At 48.7% G+C, this 25,688-nt stretch overlaps 1 protein-coding gene across 6 annotated transcripts in view; it reads left to right on the top strand.

Moving 5' to 3' along the window:
- The window catches only part of ASAP1 (ArfGAP with SH3 domain, ankyrin repeat and PH domain 1), a 335,958-nt gene that overhangs the window by 22,104 nt on the left and 288,166 nt on the right, over positions 1-25,688 (top strand). For all 6 annotated transcript variants that reach the window (XM_019794951.2, XM_011219411.3, XM_019794950.2 and 3 more), the window contains exon 2: positions 6,749-6,834. In XM_019794951.2, coding sequence (XP_019650510.1) covers positions 6,776-6,834 — 59 coding nt within the window. In that variant the 5' untranslated portion in view covers positions 6,749-6,775. The remainder of the gene's footprint in view (positions 1-6,748; positions 6,835-25,688) is intronic.

Raw genomic sequence — 25,688 nt, 5'->3', positions numbered from 1 at the left:
CCAGCAAGCGAGGCAGGGGGTGGGGCCCAGGCTGAAGTCCAGAGGCATCGGAATTGTTAGGCAGAGCACCTCGATCTTTCTTGGTGTGCACTTCCACACAGTCTTGTCTGCTTTCTTCTTCCTCCTCCTCCTTCTTCTTTCTTCTTCTCTTCTTTTTCTTCCTCTTCTTCTTCTTACATTTTATTTATCTATGTGTGAGAGAGAATAAATGAGAGAGAAAGAGAGAGCAGGAGCCGGGGAGGGGGGGTTTGCAGGGGGTGAAGGGGAGAGGGAGAAGCAGATTCCCCACTGAGCAGAGAGCCCTATGTGGGACTCAATATTAGAACCCTGGGATCATGATCTGAGCTAAAGGCAGATGCTTAACCGACGGAGCCACCAAATCTCCCCTTGTCTGCTTCCTTCTATATCATACTTGAATGACTGGTCCTGGGCAGAGTCACTAGGACCAGCCCATCCCAAACATTTGCTGGCAGGCAGCAGGAAGATGGAAGAGGAGAAACAGCATGAGTCCAGACTTACCTGGCCAGAGAGGCCGCAGGTGCCTAACTCAGGGCTCCTTGGGGCAGCGAGGGAAGCAGGATTGTTGCTTGCTAGTGTATATGGAAACTGGGAGACGTAGCAATTGGTACGGAATCCCCGTGACCAGCTCACGGCGGCCCCAGCATTCACCGTTCAGCAACTGCTGTAGGAGAGGAGTTTGACTTACCTAGCTGAAACAATCAGGAAATAATAACAGGGTATATTCTGTGTTAATTTATACTGTTTTATGTAGTGTAGTGAGTACAGCACTGAGCTTGGAAGTCAAGCTCTTCCAAGCTTGAATCCTAAATCTACCACCACCAGGTAGCTGTGTGACCACATGCTACCTAAGTTCCATGAGTCTCAGTTTTCTTATCTGTAAAATCCAGACAATCACAGTTCCTTGCAGGATTAGGGTGAGGATTGAATGGGGTGGCGAAGGTGCCCGGGATGGGTCTGGCTCCAAGATAGTGCCCAGTAGGGGTCACTGTTGCTGCCGTTAAGTGCCTTGAGAGTTCAGCATGGCCAGATTGTTGGAGAAAGCCTCTTGGAAGAGAGGGAGTTTCAAGTAGGACTGGACAAATTGGGCTTCTAATAAATAAGATGAGGATTGGCAGAAATAATATGTACTCAGGCTGTTTTCTCTAGCTCCTTGATTTTCCAAGTACAGCTTTCACAGACCAGGAAAGATTTCATCAGTAAATAGGCCAAGTGTTTGCTGTGATGCTATGGGGAAAAAAAGGCATTGTCCAAGCGGTAGCCAGCTGCAGATGACTCAGGAGTTCATAACATCCTCTATAAAAGGATACACATCCCAACATCCGTGCAGTCACTTCTGTTGAGTAAAATCCACCACCTCTTTGGGGATCGGCAGTAAAGACGGGTTTATATACCAAATGAATTATGTCCCTTATTCCTGTGTGGCATGCAGGAATTGCTGTCCCGACTGACATCCTGTAAGTTACAGGGTAGAAATTCAGTAGAAGCAGCAGAAACACCGGTGGTAAAAAGTGTGATGCTCCATGGTAATGAATTCTGGTTCACTCAAGCAGGTTGCTGCTTTCCATCTCCCATCCCTGGTGGCAACGGGAAATGAGAGGTTGTAAAGAAGAGCACGGGAGTTAATAGCAACGTTCACTTACTCTGACGTGTATTTATTGAACACCTAGTTATAGGTGCTGTGTGTTTCCTGCCTGGATCTTTGAGCCCACCCTGGAGGGCACTGCAGGCAAGTGTCTCTTTCCATGGAGGGCTTCCTATGTATGTCTGTCTCAGGTCCCCCCCCCCACCCCGCCCCCGGCTGTGCTGGGCCAGTGAGGCATGGGAGTTGGTGCAGAAATGCCCCAGCTTCCCTACCCCAGCATGGCAGTCCTGCGGTGTGTTCCCCGCATCTCTCAGAGAGTCCCTCATGGAACTGAGCTCCAGGCGGCTAAGCAGGAACCCGCATAACCTTGGACAAGTTCCTTAACCTCTGAGTTTCACCTTCTTGTAGGATGGCTGTGAGGACCAAAGAGTCCATAATATCATGGCCCCCACTCCTAGTTCCCATTCATTCATCGGATGCTGGGAGCCAAGCATTTTGCTCAGTGGTTTAACTGCGTTTGTCACTGATTCTCATGGTGACCATATGACATAGGGACTTCAATTATCTCAATTTTAAAAGGCAACTGTAGTATGAGGAGATAAGTAACTCCACCAAGAGCCATATTCTGAGTTCTTTTTTTTTTTTTAAAGATTTTATTTATTTATTCAACAGAGATAGAGACAGCCAGCGAGAGAGGGAACACAAGCAAGGGGGAGTGGGAGAGGAAGAAGCAGGCTCATAGTGGAGGAGCCTGATGCAGGGCTCGATCCCACAACGCTGGGATCACGCCCTGAGCCGAAGGCAGATGCTTAACCGCTGTGCCACCCAGGCGCCCCCATATTCTGAGTTCTTTTTTTTTTTTTTTTAAAGATTTTTATTTTTATTTATTTGACAGAGATAGAGACAGCCAGCGAGAGAGGGAACACAAGCAGGGGGAGTGGGAGAGGAAGAAGCAGGCTCATAGCCGAGGAGCCTGATGTGGGGCTCAATCCCATAACGCCAGGATCACGCCCTGAGCCAAAGGCAGACGCTTAACCGCTGTGCCACCCAGGCGCCCCCATATTCTGAGTTCTAACCCAGATGCATTTGTTGTAAGGGCTGACTTTTAATAATGAGCAAGTAGTCCAGCCAAGAAGCTGCTGTTCCTGTGTTTATTAGCAAGTGCCCAATATATAGTAGGCGCACTCTGTTTGTTGAACTATAAAATAATGAATGAACGCTTATTGCTTGAGATCAGGAACTTTCTTTTGCTCTTGGCTCCGAATTCAGGCAGTGAGAACAGTCTCTAGCCCATGGCAGGTACAAAACAAATTATTGAATGAATGGTTGAATGAATGAATGTAAAGTGGTATTTTTTTAAATTACTGGTAGTTCCCCGGTTCTAAGGAAATCGTGTTAATTGAAAGACATTATTTGTTTCATCCTTACAAAAACCAATCCCAGGAAGGAAATAGCCTTAAAAATCCCAACAGTGTTTATCTCTAGGCGTTAGGATAATAACGGATTTTAGTTTTATGCCTTAGTATTTTTCATGATGGACCCAGATTACCTTCGTAACTGGAAAGAAAGAATCTCTGTTGGGGGGGAAACCCAACAGTCTCAGAGTGTAAATGGATCCCAAAGCAGCGCGGGCGCGATACTGCCGTGTATGTGGATGCCAAGCCGGCGTGAGTGGTTTCCCAGTCGGGGCAGCAGGATGTGAGCTGACTTGGGTGTCACACCTCACACGGCTCTTTCACACGCCCTCTCTCTGGAGGTTCACACCAGTCCAGTGACGTAGGTTAGGCTAGGATTGGTGGCCTTGTTTTACAAACAAGGGACCCGCGAGCCACAGAGGCTCACTGACCGGGACGGGGCTCTGCTCACGGGCAGAGCCGGATTGGAACTTGGCGACACTGGGCTTGAAGCCTGGTGGCCACTGGACTCTGTCCCAGCAGCCTCTCCTGAAGACCCACTGGAGGCAACGAGACAAGAGTGGAGGGGGGTTGGTGGATCATGGGCTCATGAGGTAGATGCTTTGAGCATCTCTACTAGATGCTTCCGTGGAAGAGAAGCCTGGCTTGGACTTTCTCAGTCAGACACCTGGGCTGGAGTCGCACGTCTGCCACACACTGTCTTGGACACGTTATGTCATATCCTCGAGCCTCAATTTTCTCATCTGCAAAGCTGGCCCAGTGTTGTCTACCTTACAGGGTCATTGTGAGGGTCAGGCTGGCACCACGTAGGTCTTCCGTAGGGAGGTCTTCTTTGCCGAACACCTGTGCTATCCATGTGTGTGGCTTTTGGGTTTTTCTTCCAAACTGTACTGATACTCGTTGGTGTCCATAAATTAGTATTTCTGTGTGTATTAGTCAGATTTTACCAAATTAAAAAAAAAAAAAAAACAACAACAACCCTCTGAATTGCAGTAGCTTGCGTGACGGCAGACGTTTCTATTCATGCTCACGGGTCTGTGGGTCTATAGCTTGGCTGATCGAGGTTGGGTTCAGCCTGCTCAGGGTGGATGTCCGGTTGGGTGCAGATCGGCTCCACATGTTAGCAGTCTGCGGTCCAGGCTGAGAGGTGGCAGCTGACAGGGACCAGGGAGACATATTCCTTTCATGGCCCATCACAGGAGTGGTAGACTTGGGACCCTACTCTGTTGCTTCCATCCACATTCCATGGTTTAAATAAATCACTGGTCGAGTCCAGAATCCGGTGGGGAAGAGGACTGTAGTGCTCTAGAGGGAAGGACTATAAAGGCACATGATGGAGGGCACAAACGTGTAATTCAAATTCAGGGTGGGAATGAAGAAGTGGGAGCAGTGACCCCCGCGGACATTGTTTCAGGTTCCACACTTGGGTGAAGCAAGAAAAGCAAAGGAACGGCATGTGAAGGAACGGCCTGGGAGGAGCACTGATCATTTATACAAATAACAGGGCCTGAGTCGTATACCAAGTGAGGGTGGGATCCGGAGGTGAACATTACAAGAAGGTCACAGTCTGTGATACTGAGGGAAAGCGTACGTTTACTCTTATTCAAGAGCTACTATTTCAATTACTACAGCTTTGTGGGAGGTTTTGGAATCGGGAAATAGGAGTTCTTCAACATTATCCTTCTTTTTAAAGATCATCTTGGCTTTCCTGAGTCCATCACATTTCCAAGTGAATTTACAATAAGATTGTCAATTCTCCATTTAATTTAAATGTGTCATTCAAGGTTCAGGAAGATTTAGACAATCATTGTTGGCCTTTTAGTTTGAAGGACCCGGTTTGGTCATTCATTCAATAAATATCTATTAATATTGGGGTGGGCACTGTGTAGTTGGTGCTGGGGATACACCAATGAGGAAATCCTAACACAGTCTTGTGCTCATATAGCTTACAATCGAGTCATATCAACAGATCAAGAGATCAGTTAATCAACATTCACATTCATGAATGCATAATTATGAGTGAAGCCTAAAATACATTCTGTGATCTAATCTGGAGGAGCCAGGAGAGTTTCCCTGAAGAAGTAAGACCTGAAGAAGTACAGGAGTTAACTAGGCAAAGATGGTAAGTGAGGAAGACCTATAGGCAGAGGGAGCAGCATTGGCAAAGGACCTGGGACAGAAGGACCTTGGCAAGTTCCAGAATCTGAAAGAAGGCCATATGCCTGTAGCAGTGAGCCTGAGTGGACAAGATGAGGCCAGAGAGATGGACAAGAGTCAGAGCATGTTAAATAATTCTGGTTTTATCCTAAAGCACTGAGAAGCCTTTGACAAATGTTTGGCTGAGGGTGGAGAGGTGAGGGGGTGCGGTGCCACAATCAGACTGGTGTTCTAAATTTTTCATTCTGCATATCAGCCGATTGTAAGGCAGAGAGCTTATTCGGGTCTGGATTTTAAAAACAGTTGTTTAAAAAAACATTTTTGACATTTATGGGACTATTAGAAATCTGAACATTGGATCTTTGGTGATATAAGGGAATCATACAATCTTTTTAGGTGTGGGAATGCTATTGCAATTATATTTTTGTAAAAGACCTGGTCTTACAGATACATGCTGTTCTATTTATGACCAAAATGGTAAGATTATTTGCTTCGAAACAGTAATGTGGGGAGAGGGAAGATTGATTTTAAGTTGATGGTGATTGGGGCTGGGCAGTGGGTATGTGGGGTTCAGGGTGCTCTTCTCTGTTTTTGTGTCTACAAAATTCTCTACAATAAAAGATAAAAAAGAAAAAAAAAAGAAAAAAGAAAGCGATGATTCTGGCTTCAGTGTGGGGGACTGGATTTCAGAGGGAGAAATGGTGATGAGAGGAGACCAGGAAGGAGGCCCAGGTGGGAGAGGTGGAGGCTTGGTTCAGGGCTGTGTCAGGGGGGATGGAGAGAAAGAGAGAGGTTGACAGAACCTTAGGGAGTAAATGAGACGGACTTGGGATGGATTGGATATGGGGATAGGAAGAGGGTGGGTCAAGAGTGTCCCTGGGTTCTGGCCCCAGATGGAGGTGGCACTCTGAGCTAGCGATCACTGGAGAAGGATCCAGCAGTCCCTTGGCTCATCTTGTTTTCATTCCTCACCTCTGTTTCCCCTCCATTCTGCAAATATTGAAGCCGTTCCCTTACGTAACACCTTTTATCCCAGACTTCCTGTGCTCTGTGCACTCAGCAATTAAGCTTTGGTATGCATGAATTCATTAAAATCCTCTCTCAGGTTCAGAGGGGCTGTCCTGAAATATGTATATTCATATAGCTCTACCTCCTTCCTGGACTGGTCCCCTTGGCCAGTGGGGGGTGGGGGGGACACCTCCGCTTTCCCGTGGGCACAGAGCTGCATGGGTCCGTCTGTCTGTTGCACCTGTGAGCACACTTTGATTTCATGTTTAGAGAAGTTAATGACTTGTAAATTGCTCTCGACTGTAGAGCTAGAAATAGAACGCACGAAGGATCCCTGAGCACTTGCACAGATCCGAGGATAGAGACACCAGCCCCAAGGTGGATCGCTGAAACACTGGTTTGCTGTCTGTTTTCCTTTCCATTCCTGGACAGCCACTCGGTGGTGTCAGAACATTCCTAACAAGGATGCCAGCCTCCAGATGAAATCCCGTGTTGGTTTTAGACCATGTCTTCTGCTCAGTCCCACTGGATGACGCTTGTTACCTTTTCTCCTGCCCCCATCCAGGTAATTCTCTGATGTGACGGCTGAGACATGAGATCTTCAGCCTCCAGGCTCTCCAGTTTTTCGTCGAGAGATTCACTATGGAATCGGTGAGTGGCCTCTGCCCATCCTGTCTAGAGAGCCCAGCCTGGGAAATGCAGAGGGATTCTTCAGGGGTGGGGAGGGGTTGAAATTCAAAATTTGATCAAACTGCGTACTAGAATCTGACAGAGATACCGTGGGTGTGAATATTAGTAGCAAACGGATGTGTGGCATTTGTAGGGCTGTAGACTTCTCAGAGTGCTTCCTGTTGTCACACCACCTGCGTCCTCCGGGCAGAAGGCAAGTTAACAGGGCGGCGGTTCCAGAATGAGGTCAGGAATAACAACAAAGATGACACCGTCCACAGTAGGTGCTGTTTTAGCTGAGTGACTCTTAGAAACAGGGTCTCATTCCATCCATGTGACAACCCCACCAGGGAGGAATTACTACATTCATTTTACAGGTAAAGAACACGCCCAGCTGGATTTGAAGTCTGTTTTTCCTGATTCCAGGTCTCCTGCCTTTTTCCTCTATGCCATGTTCCCTCTTGGTAGAGGTATAATTTGCCCCATTTTGCAGCTGGGAATACTGAGGCCTGGGGTAGGGGCCTGTGGTAGAGTCTACAGAGTCTGACCTCAGTGGGTAGAGGTTTGTCTTACTGGACAAGAAGATGAGAGAAAAGTCAGAGAGTCTGAGAATTTTAAAGTTGTCAGGGTAACTTGACCCAGGTCAGTCTGCTGTGGCTGTTATTCTCCAGAAATCAGCTTCATGTGGTGGAAAGAGCATGGAGGTAGAATTCTGGCTTTGCCACCAACTGGCTGTGTGACCTCAGGCAAGTCACCGACCTTCTCTGTTTCTTCCACTTTCTTATCTCTGAAAGGGAAATCACAACATTTATGTTTTATATTTGTGTGTGTGGGCTAGAAAAAATAGACAATAAAGTGTCTTGTGTAAAGTAGGCACATAGAGGGCATTGTAATTATTTCAAGTTTTAGGATGGAAATTGTTTTTAAGTATCATTAGGCCAGCAAAAGTGTCCTGAATGGACGAGAGAGGCTGGAGGCAGGGAGGCGAATCTGAGAGGCTTTGACGTGACCCCAACATGAACCGACAAGGAACCGTTACTTGTTCGGGGTAAATAAGGCTTTGTATGCTAATTTTCCTAGTTTGTCTGTAAGAGGAATATCCGAAGTCATGTTTTATTTTGTTTTATTTTTTAAGTGAGGAGTCCAACACAAAAGTGATAGTTTTGCAGATGTCTTTTCAGGTGACATTAATTGTAATTGCAAAACCCAGGGCATTATTTAGGATTAGGTTTTGCTATGAATGATGTAAAATCTAAATGAACATTGGCTGAAAGAAGATAGAGGTATACACATATATATCTTCTGAAAGTTCAGACACAAGTTGTGCAGGGCTGCTGCAGCAATCTGTGAGAGACCCAGGCCCTTGCTCTTGTTTCTCTGCCATGTGGGCCTCCAAGCCCGAGACACCCCATGGTCCACTGTAGCTGCTGCTGCTCCAGCCGTCACATCTACCAGCAGGAAGAAGGCAAGAGAAGAAGAAAGGCAGGCTCCCTCCCTTTAAGGATGCTTCTGGGCATTGCACCCGCGGCTTCTACTTCTGTCGGCCAGAATTCAGTCTCTGCACAGGTGCAAGAAGGCTGAGAAAAGTGGTCTTTATTCTGTGAGACTATGTGCTTACCAAAATTGAGACTCGTTCTTGTAGACAAAGAAGAGAGCAGATATTAGAGGACAGACCTTACTTTGCCAAGCAAATCGTTCTTGAAACATTGCTTTTAAGAGGAGGGGCTCTGTGGCCGGATGGCTGGTATTTGACTCCTGGATCCATGGCTCCGTAGTTGCGTGACCTTGGGAAAGTTACTTAACCTTTGTGTGCCTCAGTAGAATCACATTTCATGCATCCTTATAAGGGTTGCCTTGAGCATTAGAGAAGTTAAGTGAGGTGGAGCCCTTGGAACAGTGCCTGGAACATAATAAGCGCTAAGTGTTAGCTCTTACTGCTCCTACCACTTCTCGTATCAACACTATTTCTGTTACCACCATGACCGCGTCTGCTGTTACTACTACCTATCCTGACTACTTCTGTTCCTTCCGCTGCTGTTCCTGCTGCCAGTACCATTGCTCCTAGTGCTTCTATAACTATGGCTGTTACTACGGTACCACTGGCATTTGCCAGGCACTGCACACACATTTTAAAAATGGAATCCTCACAGCATGGTAAGTATCCTTTTCCCAGGGTGAAGGTACGAGTCAGCAAGGATAGTAACTTGTCAGGTGTCATGCAGCTGGGGGGGTAGTGGCTTCCCATCAGGTGGGTAGGGTAGTGACGGGAAGGGAGCATGAGGCCCCTGCTGGGGTTCTGCAAATATTCTGTCTCCTGGTCTGGGTGCTGGTGACACAGGTGTAAAAATTCTTTCGATGGCACACCTATGACAATGATAATTTAAATATTTATACTACATTTCCGTAAGAAAACAGCAAAGCCTTTACTCTCTTCACTAGAACATAAGGCCCACCACCTCTGTTTCTTTGTATTTGTTTATTTGTTGGTTGGTTGGCTCTTTCGTATAACATGTGGTTCGATTGCTTATGACTTTGTGCCGGGACCTGGCCCAGGGTGCTTGGGATACAAAGGTGTAAGCAGCAGGCACGACCTGGCCCTCATGGAGCTTTCTGCTCAGGAAAAGGAGAGAGACAGATCCCATACAGATCTACAGCCACAGGGTTAGGCTGAGCATCGGACCCTCCGGGGCCACAGGAGGGGCACATCAACTAATCCACACAGGTCTGTGTCTGCTAACATAATGTAGCTGTCCATCTCAACAGACTCCTTTGATAGGGAGAAGATTCCAGCATCCCTGGGTATGCTGATCCCGTGAGGGCTACATCCGAAAACAGAAGGCACTTCCTTCCGTTCCCTGCTACCTGGCACTGAGAAGGGGTCAGCTCTTCTTTTTCGTGGAGCAGATAAAGAGTTGGAGCTGAGTTCAGTAGACAAGGAGGGGAACCTGCAGGAGCAGAGACTTTCTCCATGTATTGAGACATAAGTCCAGGGACCTCCTGCTTGGTTTGTCTGGTTATTAACGTGAATGTATGTGCAAACGAATGACTGAAATCACACCTCACCACAGGGCAGTTACCGCCCCTGGGAAAGCTCAAGTCCAGGGGAATAAAGAACAATGTGTTTCCTTTTTTTCACCCCACATACCACCAGGACAGCACCTGGAAGTGGGATTGAATTCTGAGCCAGCAATAGAAATCAGTTGGCTTTAGTTCCAGGGTTTTTCTCCTTACGTAGCAACTACCGGATGGAAACTTTAGACCCTCCAACACCAAGCCCTCTGTGACACCCCAATCCCCACCCCCACCTTTGCTTTTCCAAAGGGTCAAGGCAGACGCTCTGTTATTATCATGCCACCAGCTGTCAGCCCAAATTGAATTTCCTTGAGCCCAGCTGATGTCCCTTTTTGGCCACAGGGCAGGGGTCAGGAATGAAGGCTGCGCATGGACGGGAAATGTGTCCCTCGGGCTGAAAGCAGAGGTGCTGACCTCTTAACTCTGGGCTGCATTTCTAACATTGTTGGAAGGGTTGGAAAGCCTTCTGATTTCTAGATGTAAAAGAAAAAGAAATGTGTTTTAGAAAAACAACATTCAAGTTCCCCTGTGAAAGCCCTGTCAGTATCAGTGAGGCTGCTTGAACATCTCCGGATGATTTCATGGCCTTGGCTATTCCTTGGTTAGATGCTTAAGGGGAAGAAGGTGTCACCTGGATGAGGATTGGGGAAATTGTGTTTCTGATCTTGGCGCTCACCCTCCCTCTCTTCACTTTTTTCCCTCCCTCTTTCAGAGTTGATTAAGCAACTACTGTGTGCCAGGCCGTAGGCTGAATCCTGGGGACATACATGAATAGGACCCATTGCAAAGCCTTGCTGAGCTTATCATTTGTTCATTTTTAAAAAGTTCATTCATTCTATAAAATTTGTTGAGCACTTAATTTTCTCTGGTCTCTTAGTAGAAATAAGAGACATAGTCCCTTTTCCTACTGAGTTTATACTTTCTTAATTTTTTTCACTTGCTGACTCAGCAGACATATTCTGAGCACCTACTGCGTGCCAGGGACTGCTGGGGTTGCTGGGATACCAAGATGAACAAAGCATTGCTTCTGTCTTGCTGGAGCTGAGAGGCTATACAATGCTGCATTCCTCTCTAGGAATACAAAGTACTCCAAATCTGGTGATTAAAGCAATAGAAATTTATTGTCTCACCGTTCTGGAGGCTAGAAGTCTGAAATCAAGGTGTGGCAGGGCCACCTGTCTCTGACACCTGTAGGAGAACATCTTCCCTTGCCTCTTCTCAGCTCCTGGAATTTGCTGGCACTGCTTGGTGTCCCTTGGCTTGTAGCCACAGCCTCTGGTCTCTGCTTCCGTTGTCATCACGTAGCCTTCTCCCTGTGGGTCTCTCTTCTCTCTTATGAGCACACCAGTCGTATTGGAATAAGGGTCTGCCCCCTTCCAGTGTGACCTCTTCTTAATTTACATCTTAATTGTATCTGCAAAGACCCAAAGAAACTCACTTTCATGGGTACCTGGCACCAGCATGTCAACACTGGGCGGGAGAGGTATACCGTTCAGCTTATAACAGATATATATAATGATACAAAGCACGTACAAGGGGACCTAGAGTAAGTGTCATTACCTTCCCCTTCTTCACTTTCTCTCTGCATCTAGACGGTGTGCACCTTGAGGTCAGCAAGTCTGTGTTGCTCTGAGCAAGCGAGTCTGGATTTTGTGCCGGGGAAGTGAAGCAGACCTTTTCATTGTGCGTTTACAGGGAGAGTCTTGTGTGGTCCCAGGTGATGGGCAGGGCTCCTTCCTGCCATTCTCATTTGTTTTTGCTTGTTGGAGTGGCTGATGAAGGAATCATGGGGACACCTGCCTTGACCCGAAGGCCTGGCCTGGTGGTGAGAACTCTTGAGTTCCCATCCTGGCTCTGCTCTCACTGGTTTTGTGACCCTGGGAACATTTCTTCACCTTTCTCTGCCCCAGGCGTCCCATCTGTACCCCCCCGCCCCCGGGGTCTTGTGAGGACCAGGCGGGATTGAATCTGTAAAGTGTTCACAAGAGCACTTGGCCCATAGTGGGTATTTGGTGCACGTTGGTGGGGACTGTGCGGAGACATAGGGGGGCTGGCCCAGCTCATTCAGCACATCTCAATAGAGACTTTTGTTCAGTATTTAAAGCCCTTCACCTTCAGAACATTTCCCTGTAATTTTTCCAAAGGACGGGTTTTCAGAAATATGGAAAATATCCCCCTTGCACAAAGGTGTACATTTAAAATGGTTAACAGCTGCAAACAAGATAAAAACCTGCCCTACAACGAGAAATGAGTTAACATATTAGAGCAAAATGATAAAAAAAAAATTAGGGTAAAACACCGAAAACCAATGTAGCCATTAAAAAGATGATGATCACTTTTCTAAAGTTAGGAGATTGCTTGTAATCTAAATGTCATGTAAAAAAACATTTAATTTTTGAGGCAGTGACTTCATTTCTCTGTGCTTGGATTTTCTCTTCTCTGAACTGGAGACAATTCACAGGATCGAGCATTCCAGGGATCATTCGCAGGAAACACGCGATGGCTTGTATCAGGTTCCCACCAACTGCTAACTGCTGTTGTTTTTATTTATCGTTTGGTTGAAATCATGTGCAGAATACTCATAGTAAAATATTTGGAAGCAATGACACAGATGAGACACACACATTTCCCCTTCTAGATACTTACTCAGAGGGGCTGCGTTCTGTCGATCCCTCAGCCAGTGTGGACCAGGGTCTGGATCAAGCACCCTTCGCCCGCAGNGGATCAATCACCCTTCGCCCGCAGTGGTGGGTCTCAGCCTCGGAGTGTGCTCACAATCCCTCGTGAGGGCATTTAAAAGAATACAGATGCTTGGAGATGCTGACTGAAGAGATGTGTGATAGATCCCAGGCATCTGCAGTCTTAGAAAAAAGTTCCACAAGTGATTTTGATTCTCAGAATTGAGATAAGGCACAGTCACGCCTCCCCCTCCCCCCGCCGGAGAAGTTTGCAAACCAGATGCGAAGATGGGAATAGCAGACACATTAAAAGATAAAGTGTAATGTAAGGCTAATAATATAAGTTCTGCAGAATGGGGCTCCCAGCTCTGACTCCCCTGCAGAGCCTGGTAAAAATAAAGCCCCCCAGTGTATGGAATCAGACTCTCCTGGAGTGAAGTCTTTGCAGAAAATTCTGATGGTCAGCTAGGTGCAGAGCTGTTGGTGAGGACCCTGAGTGCTAGAACAGTTCAAGGGAACCCAGAGGGTGCCTTTCAGCCTGGGGTTGTCACGGAAGCCTCCTGTGAGAAGGTGTGATTCCAGGTCAGGCTCTGACCACACCTTCCTCTATGTCTCACCTTTGCATTCCCAACCCCCTGCCGCCAGCCAGCACCCACCTGAGGTCCAGCGCTTAGACTGTGAACCAGGGGTCTTCCAAAGCTCTCTTCTCTAAGCCAGGAGGCTGATGTGTTTCCTCTGGTTGGTACTGGTGAATGCTTTAAAATACATACCACATATATATTATATATAATTTATTTAAAATATTTTTATTTGTACTGAAATGCACTTAACATAAAGTTTACCCTCTTAATGATTTTTTAAAGATTTTATTTATTTATTGAGAGAGAGACAGAGAGCAAGCATGAGCCAGGGGAGAGGCATATGGAGAGGGAGAGAGAGAGTCTCAAGCAGACTCTGCACTGATTGCAGAGCCCAACATGGGACTCGATCCCAGGACCCCGAGATCATGACCTGAGCTGAAATCAAGAGTTGGCCGCTTAAGCAACAGAGCCCCCATCTTAACGATTTTTAAGTGGTGTTCATGTTGGGCAACTATCACCACCATCCATCTCCAGAACTCTTCATCCTGCGTGACTGAAACTCTGCGCCCATTAAACAACAGTTCCCCGCGTCCCCCCTCCCCCAGTGCCTGGCAGCCACTATTCTATTTTCTGTCTTCATGAATTGGACTACTTGAGGTACCCCCTAAAAGTGGAGTCATATTGTCTTTTTGTATTGGTCTTTTTGTGACTGGCTTATCATTGCATAGTGTCTTCAAGATTCCTCCATGTCGTAGCATACGTCAGACTTCGTTCCTTTTCAGGGTTGGCCGATAGTCCATTGTTATGGATGTACCACAGTCTGCTCATCCATTCACCCATCGATGGACACTTAGGTTGCTCCCATTCTTTGACTCTTGTGAATCATGTTGCTGTGAACACGGGTGTACAAGTATCTCTTTAGGACCCCGCTTTCACATCTTTTGGGTATATACCCAGAAGTAGAATCGCTGGATCCTTTGGTAACTTTAGGTTTCTTTTTTTGAGGAACTGCCATACTATTTTCCACAACTATACCATTTTACATTCCCACGCACGGTGCACAAGGATTCCAGTTTCTCTGCATCTTTGCCAGCACTTGTCATTTTCTGCTTTTGTAATAGTAGCCATCCTAATGGATGTGCTGATGAATGCTTTTAGCAAGGACAAATCATTGTCAGCTTCATATTTCATTTATGGTATGTGGGCCAATTAAGCAATTCCCAAGCATTTATTTAAGCTCTAGGCACTGAGTACACAGACCTAAATAATACACGCATGATTCTTGCCTTCAAGGCTCTCGGAGTATGTCGGGGGAAATAGATATGTGGCAGGTAGTTTCTGTCCAGCATGGGAGGTATAATAACGTATCCTTAGGTAGCATATGATGCCTTGAATACAGTTTAAAATGGTAGGAAATGATGGCAGAGTGCGGTGCCTTGCTGTCAAACACACGAGGTGCATTATTCAAGCAGACTGAGGGTCTAGGGGTTTGGGTTGTCCAGTAGAACTTTCCGTAATGATGGGCGTTCTGTGCCTGTGGCGTCCACTAGCCTCATGTGGCTACTGAACACTTAAAATGTGCTCAGTGCAACTGAGAGATGGAATTTTTTAAGTTTACTTAATCTTAATGAATTTACATTTAAATTGAAGTGAACCATAAGTGGCTAATGGCTCATGTGTTGGCCAGGACAGTAATAGAGATTCTTACGTGGTTCTCAAACTTGAATATGCACGTGAGTTCCCTGGGGATCTGGTTAAAGAGCACATTCCCTCCAGTGTTTCTGATTCCTTAAGTTGGTAGCGAGGCCAAGAATTCTGTCTTTTAACAACCACCACAGGTGATTCTGATATAGGTGCAGTTTGAGAAATGCCAAGTCTTGCAGTTTTCAGACTTTCATATCCTCAGAATATTTTCTTCATGTGAAAGCTTAAAAGAGGGCTCAGTGTCTAAATCATGTAGGAGCAGAGCTGGTCTGGCTTAGGCAGGGGTGGGAGCTGGAGCTCCGTGCACCTGCGGGACCACACTCTACCCTTCACGGAGGACGCTTCTTTAAAAAAAAAAAAAAATTTATTTATTTATTTGTCAGAGAGAGAGAGAGCACGGGGGTGGGGGCAGGCAGAGGGAGAAGCAGGCTCCTCGCTGAGCAAGGAGCACGATGCAGGACTTGATCCCAGGACCCTGGGGTTATGACCTGAGCCTGCGGCAGGTGCTTCACCAACTGAGCCACCCAGGCATCCCTGGAGGAAGTGTCTTCTAGCGCAGTTCAGATCACCTCGTCTAGCACAGCCTTGTCACGTCATTAATCTGAAACTCTGTGAGATGCAGAGTGAGATTTGGTTTTCCAATAACCATATGCATGGCAGAGCCAATTTAAAGCCATCGTCCCTCTAGAAACACCGGTTGCAGCAGAAGCACCATGTCCTCATTCAGACTACTGTAACAAACGTCCCACACAGACTGAGGGGCTTCAGCAACAGACATTTATTTCTCATGGTCGCGGAGGCTAGGAAGCACAAGATCAAGGTGCTGGCAGATTCCAAGCCCAGTGGGAGCTCACTCCCTGGTTCATAAATGGCTGTATTTCCACGGCATCCTCACGTGGTGGAAGGGACAAGGGAGCTGTCTGGGGTCTCTTTGATAAGACACTAATCCTATTCATAAGGGCTCCACCCTTATGACCTAATCTCCTCCCAGAGGTCCCACCAGCTAATTCCATTACATGGAGGGGTTAGGATCTCAGCATATGAATTTTGGGGGGATCCAGACATTCAGCCCATAGCACACAATTGATGCATTAGCGGGCCATGTTCTTCCTTGCACTGCACATCAGCCACCCATCTTGGCATCACATGAAGGATCGTACAGCAGTGAGTAAGAGCATTGAGTCTGACCTGGATATGAATGCCAGCGCTACCCTCAGAACTTACTGGGCCGACCTAGGCAAGTTCCCCCATCTGCAGACGGGTATCAGTATCTGCCACATGAGATAACACAGTTGACGCTTGAACAATGCAAGAGTCAGGGACGCTGACTCCTCATGCAGTCAAAAATTTGCATATAACTTTAAGATTCCCCCCACCCCCAAACTTAACTACTACTAGCCTACTTTTGACCAGAAGCCTTACTGGTACCATGAACAGTTGATCAGCACCTATTTGGTAAGTCATATGTAGCACGTACTGTAGCCTTACAATAAAGTGAGCTAGAGAAAAGAAAAAGTAAGAAAATCACGAGGAAGAGAGAATACACTTACAGTGCTGTACCGTATTTGTCAGAAAAAACCCACACAGTTCAAACCCATGTCATTCAAGGATCAACTGTGCATGCAAAGCCCAGCACTTGGTCCTTGCCATTCATTCTTGCAGGAACAGCAGCGGCGACAGCAAGAATAGCTAACACTGAGCATTGACCCTGAGCCAGGCAATCTACTCTCTTAAGCACTTGCTACTTACTAACTCATTTAATTCTTACAACAACCCAGTGAGGCAGATACTGTGATCTCCATTGTGAAGACAGGTGATGCTCCTGGAGCTTTGGGAAGTTGGTGAAGGCCAACTCGCAAAATGACAGAAGTGCCCATCCGTGGTAGGGCGTCCGGCCCCAGAGCCTGGAATTTCTACTTTCATGCACTCTGTTGCTAGATCATCCTAACCCCTAAGGAAAGCCTTTTAAGATGAGGCCCTGCCTCAGATCTCAAAGCTTCAGAATAATTCTGCAAGTCAGCTCAGCATCCAGGAGGCATTTGCAATCCCAGCTGGCCACCCTCTCCCTCTGAGAAGTCTATTTTCTTTGGGCTTCCATGGCACTGAGCCCGCCTGGATTTCTTCCTGGGTTCTGCCCTCTTTCTCAGTCTCTCAGTAGGGCTCCCCTGGCTCCAACCAACCTCACAGGGTTTTGGGAGCCCCTCTGTATGTTGACTAATTCTGGTCTTCCAAACTCTATCTCCAGCTGAACCTGGCCTCTGAGTTCCAGACTTGATATCCCAAATGCCTGATTATATCTCTGTTTGGAAGTCAAGCAGGCACCTCAAGATTAATATGTCCAACACGGCTTGTTTCCACTGCTCCTGCACGAGATCATGCTTTGCCCCTGCTTAACACCCATTGGGGGCCCCGATGCCCCCCTCCCCAGTCCATTTTACTGAAAACGAAATCCAGATTCCTTTCAAAGTCCCCATTTCCTCAACAGGCTTCCAGCACTGGCTGGTCTCAGGACTCAGCCTCGTGCTGTTTCTCTGCCTGCAGGGCCCCTCTCCCTGCAACCCCCCCATCCCCCAACCCCCCTGCTCTTCATAAGAGTGACAAGTCTTGTCCTAGAGGCTCAGCTTAAATGCTGTTTCCTCAGGCACCTCTTTCCTCACTGCCACGTTCTCTCTGGCTATGCCCCGTATGGTTTCTTCCTAGTGCTGTAACAACCCAGAATTACTGGTTTACCTGTCTGTGTGTGTCTGCCACCTCCCCGCCAAGACCACCAGCTCCCGGCAGACAATGCTGATGGCTGCTGATCCGCTAATGTTATCTCCGTGCCTGGCACAGAGCCTGGCACATAGAAGATGTTCAATAAACACAGATGGTTGTTGGGGTACTTGGGTGGCTTGGTCGGTTAAGTGTCCAACTCTTGATTTGGTCATGATCTCAGGGTCATGGGATCGAGCCCTATGTCAGGCTCTGTGTTGGGCCTGGAGCCTGCTTAAGATTCTGTCTCTCCCTCTGCTCCTCCTTCCCCCTCTAAAAAAAACCCCCAAAACCAAAAAGTTATTGTTGAAATCAAATCAATGGCTCCTAAGTCGATCATCAACATACAAGGCCAATTCTAGGCTTGTTCCTAGAGCGGACGTGTTCCTTCTGTGTATATAAGTGACTGCAAATTGGATGGGACCTGGGCTTTTTTATGGACCTTGGTCCCTATTTTCACATTTCTCTTTGCTGGGTCATCCGTAATGTTAGAACTTACAAAGATAATCTTAGGGAAAGCTGCGGCCTTGGATTCCCAAGTGATTTGGTTCTGGTTTAAAATGGAAGCTCTGAGCTAATGCATTTTACAGATATGAATAAAGAACAATTTTCTCTGTTAAAAAAGAATGAGAGGTGGAACATTTTGTGTGGGTTGCCAGAAGCTCCCGAAAGGGGTTCTCTGCAAATATTTGGGGTTTGGTACTTGTAAACAGCACAGGTTTTCCTGAAAATGGATAAGCACGGCAAGAACATTCCTGCATGCAAAGCAGAAACGTGCCGCTGTGCGCAGTGTGGAGTGAGAGTTTTTGGCTCGGCAGCAGAGCTGCCAGCGGAGGCTTGCGGGTCGGTGCAGACAGGTGAGTACCATAGCCGGCTGCAGTGACCGTGAGCTCTGCTACGCTCTTCATGGCTGCTGCCCTTTCATCAGCCGCAAGCTGATGGACTATTAGATGCCCAAGCCACAAACCACGGCCCAGGTGAGCCCACTTCTAGCTGCTTCTCCAGAGCGTCGTCTAGTTGTCAGAAGTTTCCAAACAGTGGGTGCCTGGGTGGCTCAGTTGGTTAAGCGTCTGCCATTGGCTCAGGTCATGATCTCAGAGTCCTGGGATCGAGTCCTGCATCATGGTTCCTGCTCAGTGGAGAGCCTGCTTCTCTCTCACCCTCTGCTGCTCCCCCTGCTTGTGCTCTTTCTAGTATCTCTTTCTCTCCGTCAAATAAATAAAATCTTAAAAAAAAAAAAAGTTTCCAAATGGTGAGTTTGGTCAGAGAAGAGATTGAGGATGGATTTTTGCCGGGAATTCTGCAAGTCATGACCTGTGGTTGTGTGTCTTTGGTGTGCCGGGCTCTGGGCTCAGAACCTCATGGCCGCTCCATCTTCCCCAGGCCTGGGTGTGGGGTGTGGGCAGGCTGTGTGTTAGGTCATGAGGGAATTTGTGCCCTTTGTGTACCAGGCGGGACCATCTTGGTTTTGGGCGATGGGAACCCAACTCAGACCGGCTTACTCCATAAAGGGATTTATTTGCTCACATGAGAGGCGGGTTAAGAGCTAAAACCTGGCTCAGGGCATGGTTGGTGCATTCCCCTATGCTCGCTTCCTTCTTGAGTCCTGCATGTTGCAGCTTCCAGAGGCTGTCCTACAGTTGCTGGTCTAACAACCCCAGTAGATAGAGCCTTTCCTCCTAGAAGTGAAGTTCTAGCAGAATCTCTGACTCCATTCCCATTGGTCCATCTTGAGTCACGTGTCCCAATTACCTTGGACAGGATGATGGTGTTCTCACTGGACAGGTCCATGTCACCTGACCATGCAGAGCTGGGAGAGGGGGTGTAAGGTCAGCACCATGGGAATTGGGAAGGTGTGGCTTCCCCCAGGGAAACCTGGAGTACGATCATCAGAAGAAGGGGTACTGTATACCAGGCAGGCAAACACACAAATGCCTGCATCACTAACTGAGTACGTGGAGGTGGGGAGAGCCAACAAGTTCCAGTCAGCTTCCTCGGAGGGTGTCTAAGAGTCTTGTGTTCTGCTTTGGCTCTTTTAACTGAACCTTGAGCGTGGCAACATCTGGAATCACTCCAGGCCGTTACTTATGTGTGGTAAGAGTCGGCCTCGTGTTCCCCATCCTCTGCTCTTAGCTCCTTTGTGCAGCTCATCCCATTTGGACCTTTAGCCCCGCCTTTGACCGGCGGCCTCTTCTGAAACGTGGGTCTGGGTCTCTCCCCCTGGTGCCTGGCACACCAGCCCCCCGAGAGCATCCTCCCCCTGGCAGGCAGGAGTTTGATGGGTGGACAGTTGGATCCAAGGCTCAGGAGACGGGCAAAAGCAGGAGCAGGTCTGGGAGCAGCGAGGACTTTCTGGGCCAGGGGCTATGACTCTTCAGAGGCCCCTGCCTGTGGCTTCCTTGTCCCAACCTTTGCCCATCCCCCACCCCCACTGCGTGTGGCCTGCCACTGCTTCACCCCATCTCTGTGCTCACCCCTCCTTGTCTGCACTCCAGCCAGACTCGGGTTCTGTTTGTTCCCTAAGGACCTCTATTCTCTCCATTCCTGGGGCCTTCCCAGATGCTGCCCTTGGCCCTAACCCTAACCCTAACCCAGTGCTCCCCTCCCATCTTCCCCCTTTTTCTAGTTAACTCCTGCTCATCCAAGTCCCAGCTCTAAGGGCTCTTCCCTGACACCTCCTCCAGCTTGGCTTCATCACAGTGGATCTCTGTGGAACCCTGTGCAACTCCCCACATTCTTTGTGTGTGTGCACGTGCATGTGACCGTCTTGCTTTGATTCATGTCAGTCTTTCTCACTAGATTATAATGGCCATGAGGGTAGGGACCATTACAGTTTTACTTACCACCATCCATAACTTCTAGAACAATGCCTAGCACATAGTAGGCACTTAGTGAATGTTTGTTGAATGAATGAATGATGGCACTGGGGAGCCACTGAGGGATGTGATGTGTGAGAAGATGACTTGCTCAAGTTCCCCAGGTAATAACAGGCTCCACCCTCTCTGGAAGCCCACATCTTCTGACTCCCAATGTTCGGCTTTGCCTCCTGTGCCTGGCAGTGGGGCTCTCTGAGTAGCAGGAGAGGGAAGGTGACAATTATAACACAGAATGAAGGCTTATCTGCAGACCAGGTTGTAAATTACATAGCAACACGGACAGCTTTGATGTTGCCCTGAAGAGTTGTGATTCCCCTTCCTCCTAGCAGGTTGTATGTGTGCGTGTTTGTTTTAATCTGAGAAGACCTTCCCTGCCGGTAACTTGAGGTCCTTCCATTTCACCCCCGAGTGTCCCATCTGGTTTGAGCCTTTGATCGCTCTTGCCGTGATCTTACTTGGGGATAAAGCCACTGATGGAACCTGGAGGAAGCACATGTAATCTTAGAGGACTCTGGCTTCCCCTTCCCAGGGCTTCAAATGAAAGTTCAGATGAGTTCAATCAATGCACAAAGGGCGGTCTTCACCAGGAGCTGTCACAAGGGCAGGTGGCCTGTCCTAGAGAGGAGTCGGGAGACCCGGGTCCTTCTGTGGTCCCCAGACTGATGGGGAGATCTGGGTAAATCCTTCCACCTCTCTGGGAGAAAGAGTGTTCTGTATCAGCTGGGCATCTTTCAGTGGCAAGCAGGAGAACAGAAAGAAAAGCCTGCAGCTGGGCTGGCTTCAGGCATGCCTGGATCCAGGGATGCCATTGGGGTTGTCTCAATTTGCTCCCTTCATCCTATCATATTATATGTAAACATTAAGAGACTCTCCTGTCTAATAGGGGAGTCTTTGCTATGTGACCTTGGGCAAGCCACAAATCCCTGTGAGCCTCAGTTTCCTCCTGCAGTGAGGATTAAATGAGCCAGTCCATGAAGGCAGTTAGCACAGTGCCCGGCACATCATAGGTCCTCTTGGCTCTGCCCTTCTCTCTGCCGGCTTCATTCACAGACAGGCTTTCTTCTTGCTGGACCCTAGTGATTTGGGGCTCAAAGCCTCCTGGCTTCTTGTTTACTGTAAAGAGAGTTTCTCTTTCCCAAAAGGCAGTCAGTGATATGGACATGGGTCTCAGGCTCCCTGGCAGCAGGCCCATGCTACCAGCCAGCAAGGGCTCCTCCGGGTGGCAGGAGCTCAGGGAGCCCCTCTGGGGAGAGGTTGGAGAAGCAAGCAGCCCGCCTGCCAGGTTGGGCAAGGATGGAGTGAGCACCAGACCTCAGGTGGGATGCTATTTCCAGGGGAAGACTGAATAAAGAGCCTGCGAACCCTTGTGTTTTTGTTTGTTTGTTTTTGTTTTTGTAAGATTCATTTATTTATTTATTTATTTATTTATTTGAGAGAGAGAGAGGGAGAATGTGAGTAGGGGGGAGGAGCAGAGGGCGAGGGAGAGACTCCTCAAGCAGACTCCCTGCTGAGTGCAGAGCCCGACTCGAGGCTCTGTCCCAGGACCTTGAGATCATGACTTGAGCTAAAATCGAGAGTTGGACACTCAACCGGCTGAGCCACGCAGGCGCCCTGCAAACCCTTGCTTAGTAAAGGGGGATGCTAGTAGAGAAGGTGAGAGTTAATGTGTGTTGGCTCCTCTGTGCCTCTGTGACTTTGCACATGCTGTTCCCTCTGCTGGGGATGCCGTGTCTACCCTGCACACTCCCATTCAACCCCCGTCCCCTGCTCTCCTGTAGCCACCTCTGCTGCCCACCCCCAGCCCCTTTCCCCCTGTCCTTGCTCTTCCATTTTGGGACAAGCTCTGTGGGGAGGACAGCACCGTGTCCTGGAAATACAAAAGACCACAAATCACAGTGCTGATGTCAGAATTTGGTCCTTTCTCTCTGCTGTGTCTCCTCTACCGGAGGGTCATTTGTTCATTTATTCCACGAGTATTTAAATTAAGCACCTTCTCTTTTTCCAGACATTGTTCTAGTTACTGGGGCTTTAGTAGATAGCGGGAGAGATAATAAAGTCAATAAATAATATGAATGAAGCAGTTAATTTCTGATGGTGTATAATCTGCGAAAATAAGCAAGCGATGGGGAGCAGGGTGGGAGGAGGGACCCTATGGAGTGTGGGATGGAGGATGGCAAGAAGCAAACAGGAGGAGGAGGTCTGGGGGCTGGAAAATCCCAGGGAGGGACAGCATGTGCGAGACCCTACAGGAGCACGTTCCAGGAGGGACAACTAGAAGCAAAGCTGTGGTGTGGGAAGAGAGGTCGAAGGTACGGAAGGTCAGGTCGGGGAGATGGGCAGGGGCTGGGTTCCGGAAGGCCTGGAGACCACGTACGGGGCTTGGATTTTAGTCTAAGTGCCCTGGGAAGGCATCGTTGCAGTTCTTGTCTGGCCCTGGGTCCGTGATCCTCACTGGTGCTGAACACCAGGAGTCCGTACGGCAGCCACTAGCCGTGTGTGGCCACTGAGCACTGAATGTGTCCCAGAAGTATAAAACAGATCAGCTTTCAAAGACCTTGAATGAGAGAAAAGGGTATCAACTGTGTCACTGATAATTTTTCTGTTGATAACATGTTAAAATAATATTTTGGATTTGTTAGGTTAAATAATGTATTTTTCTTTAATGAATTTCACCTATTTTTTGAGTCTTTTTTTTTAAGATTTTTTTTCATTTATTTGAGAGAGAGAGAGAGAACACGCGTAAGCAGGGGGAGAAGCAGAGGGAGATGGAGAAGCAGACTCCCCTGAGCAGGGAGCCCCATGCTGGGACTCGATCCCAGCACCCTGGGATCATGACCCCAGCTGAAGGCAGAATCTTAACCGACTGAGCCACCCAGGTGCTCCCGCCCTTTTGACTCTTAATGTGGCAATTGAAAATCTTAAATTAAATGCATAGCCTGTGCTGCATTGTATTTCTGTTGAACAGCAGTGCCTCGGAAGCACTTCCAGCCGTTGCTTTTACCTGCCTGGGTGCTAATTACCTCCTGCCTCGTGTGCTTCCCTCCATGAGGACTGACTGTATCTGGTCCGGTGTGGAGGCCTCAGGAGAAGCATTGGGCCTCTACCTGGATCTCCTTGGCACACACTGGTTCCCCTGTGCTGAGCACCCAGGGCTGTGCTTCTCGAGGTCCCCTTTGCCTGCCAAAGGTGCTAGGAGTTAACGCTCCCGGAGCAGCCCTCAGCCCACAAAGGAGAGGAGCTGGGGGCAAAAATGTTCTAGTTCCCCTGCCCTGCAGGTGCACAGCTCTGAAGTGTGTTCTGTAGCCGTTCCCAGAAGTCTGCAGAGGATTGGGCCCTGTTCCCTTGGGGATAACCTGCTCTTTAAGGCACCCATAGTGACTTCCTTCCCTTCTCCGTCTTCTCTCCCCATTCATCTACCTGGGACCATTTCTTTAAATCTTTGTCTCAGTCTCTGATTGTGGGGAATCCAGCCTGAGATGTGGGATGCCGGACACATCAGGTGCTCAGTAGAAGCAGAGGGATCGGCTCTCCAGTACATTTCTTGTTACCGCCTTGGGGGTGGGTGTGGGTGGCAGGGAGATGGGCTTCCTGGCCAGTCTTCTCCAGCCGCTGGACCTCTGACCCAGAGGGCAAGGGGCAAGGCCACTTGCCAGGCCTGGGGCGTGGTGTCAGGCTGGTTCCGGGTACCTCCAGCTGCCACACCCAGAGGGACAGTTGAATCAGCAGCTGAGTCAGTGAGGACAGAGCTGCCCAGAGAGTGCTGACCTCCTTCGTCGGTCTGGCAGCAGGGCCTGGGACGGCCTCACAGCTGGAAGGTGGAGAGGAGTACAGCGCATGCCACCAAGCTGAGTGTTTATGAGAGTGACTCCTTTTTTTTGACCACCCCTGACCTTAGGCCACTTTCCGATTCTTCGACACCAGCCGGGTGTCCAGCAACTCAATTCAGTTCTGACAGTCTGCCTGGATTTATTAGCACAGAGCCCACAGATGAAGGGCTCAGTCCCTCGAGACTGCCCCCACTTCAGGTGCCAGGAGCAAGTCCCAGGGCCACTTCTGTACATTTGGAAGTTTCCATGACCCCCTCTTCAGGTTCTATAATTTGCTAGAATGGCCCACTGAACTTACTATTTCCAGTTTATTATAAAACATACAACTTAGGGACAGCCAAACGGGAAAGGCATGCATAGGGCAAGGTATTGGAGTTGGGGGTACAGGGGGCTCCCATGCCCTCTCGGGGCTCCCTGCCCTCCTGGCACGTTGATGTGTTCCCTGATCCCCATCGTGCAGGGGGTTTTGTGGAGGTTTCATTACACAGGCGTGATTGATGAGATCATCGCCATTGGTGACTGCACAGTCTCCAGCCCCTCCTTGCCTGGAGATCTTTCTGGTGATCATCCTATTTAGCCCCCTACCCGCGAGTCATCTCAGTAGCATACCAAAGACACCGTTAGCGCTCTGCGGGTTCCAAAGGTGTTAGGAACTCGGTGCCAGGAACTAGGGACCAAGACCAACTGTATTTTCAGGATGCCACTGTGGGCCATGGCATTAATGAGATCAGGGGAGGAAACGTGTGGAGACCCGTGGCTGGCAAGTTGCCTGGATCATGGCGTGGTGTCTTTTGGCGTGCATTTAGGAAGGAGGGAGGGAGCGAGGCAGGTGACAGGTCTTGCTGTCTATAGAACTGCTAGTGTTCATCCATTCTTCAACAAGCATGCACTGCACCGACTGCGTGCTCTCGTGGGGCCAGGGGCAGGGCCAGCATTGTAGCCTGGTCGCGCCTTCTCACCACCCAACCCACCAGCTTCGAAGCTCTTCCTGGCTTTTAGGGCAAAGACCAGCTCCTTAGCCTGGCATCCAAGGCTTTCCCTGGTCACCCTGCCTACCCTGCTGGCCTCAACTCTGATATGGCCTGCAAGCATCCTTCGCTCCCACAGCTACTGAGCTATTTGCACCACCCCGCATCTGCTGTGCTCCTCAGGTCTTCACACACTTGTACCTGCTGTTCCCTGTCCCAGACCACCTTTGGTCAGCCATTCACCTAGCTATCTCCTCCAAGAGGCAGCTCAGCACCACCTCCTCCAGGCAGTCCTTCCTGATTCNCTCAACTCTGATATGGCCTGCAAGCATCCTTCGCTCCCACAGCTACTGAGCTATTTGCACCACCCCGCATCTGC

This window comes from Ailuropoda melanoleuca, chromosome 9 (genome assembly GCF_002007445.2).
Source record: "Ailuropoda melanoleuca isolate Jingjing chromosome 9, ASM200744v2, whole genome shotgun sequence".
NCBI lineage: Eukaryota > Metazoa > Chordata > Mammalia > Carnivora > Ursidae > Ailuropoda > Ailuropoda melanoleuca.
Note: the sequence above shows the minus strand (reverse complement) of the source record. Positions and strands in the feature narration are given on the sequence as shown.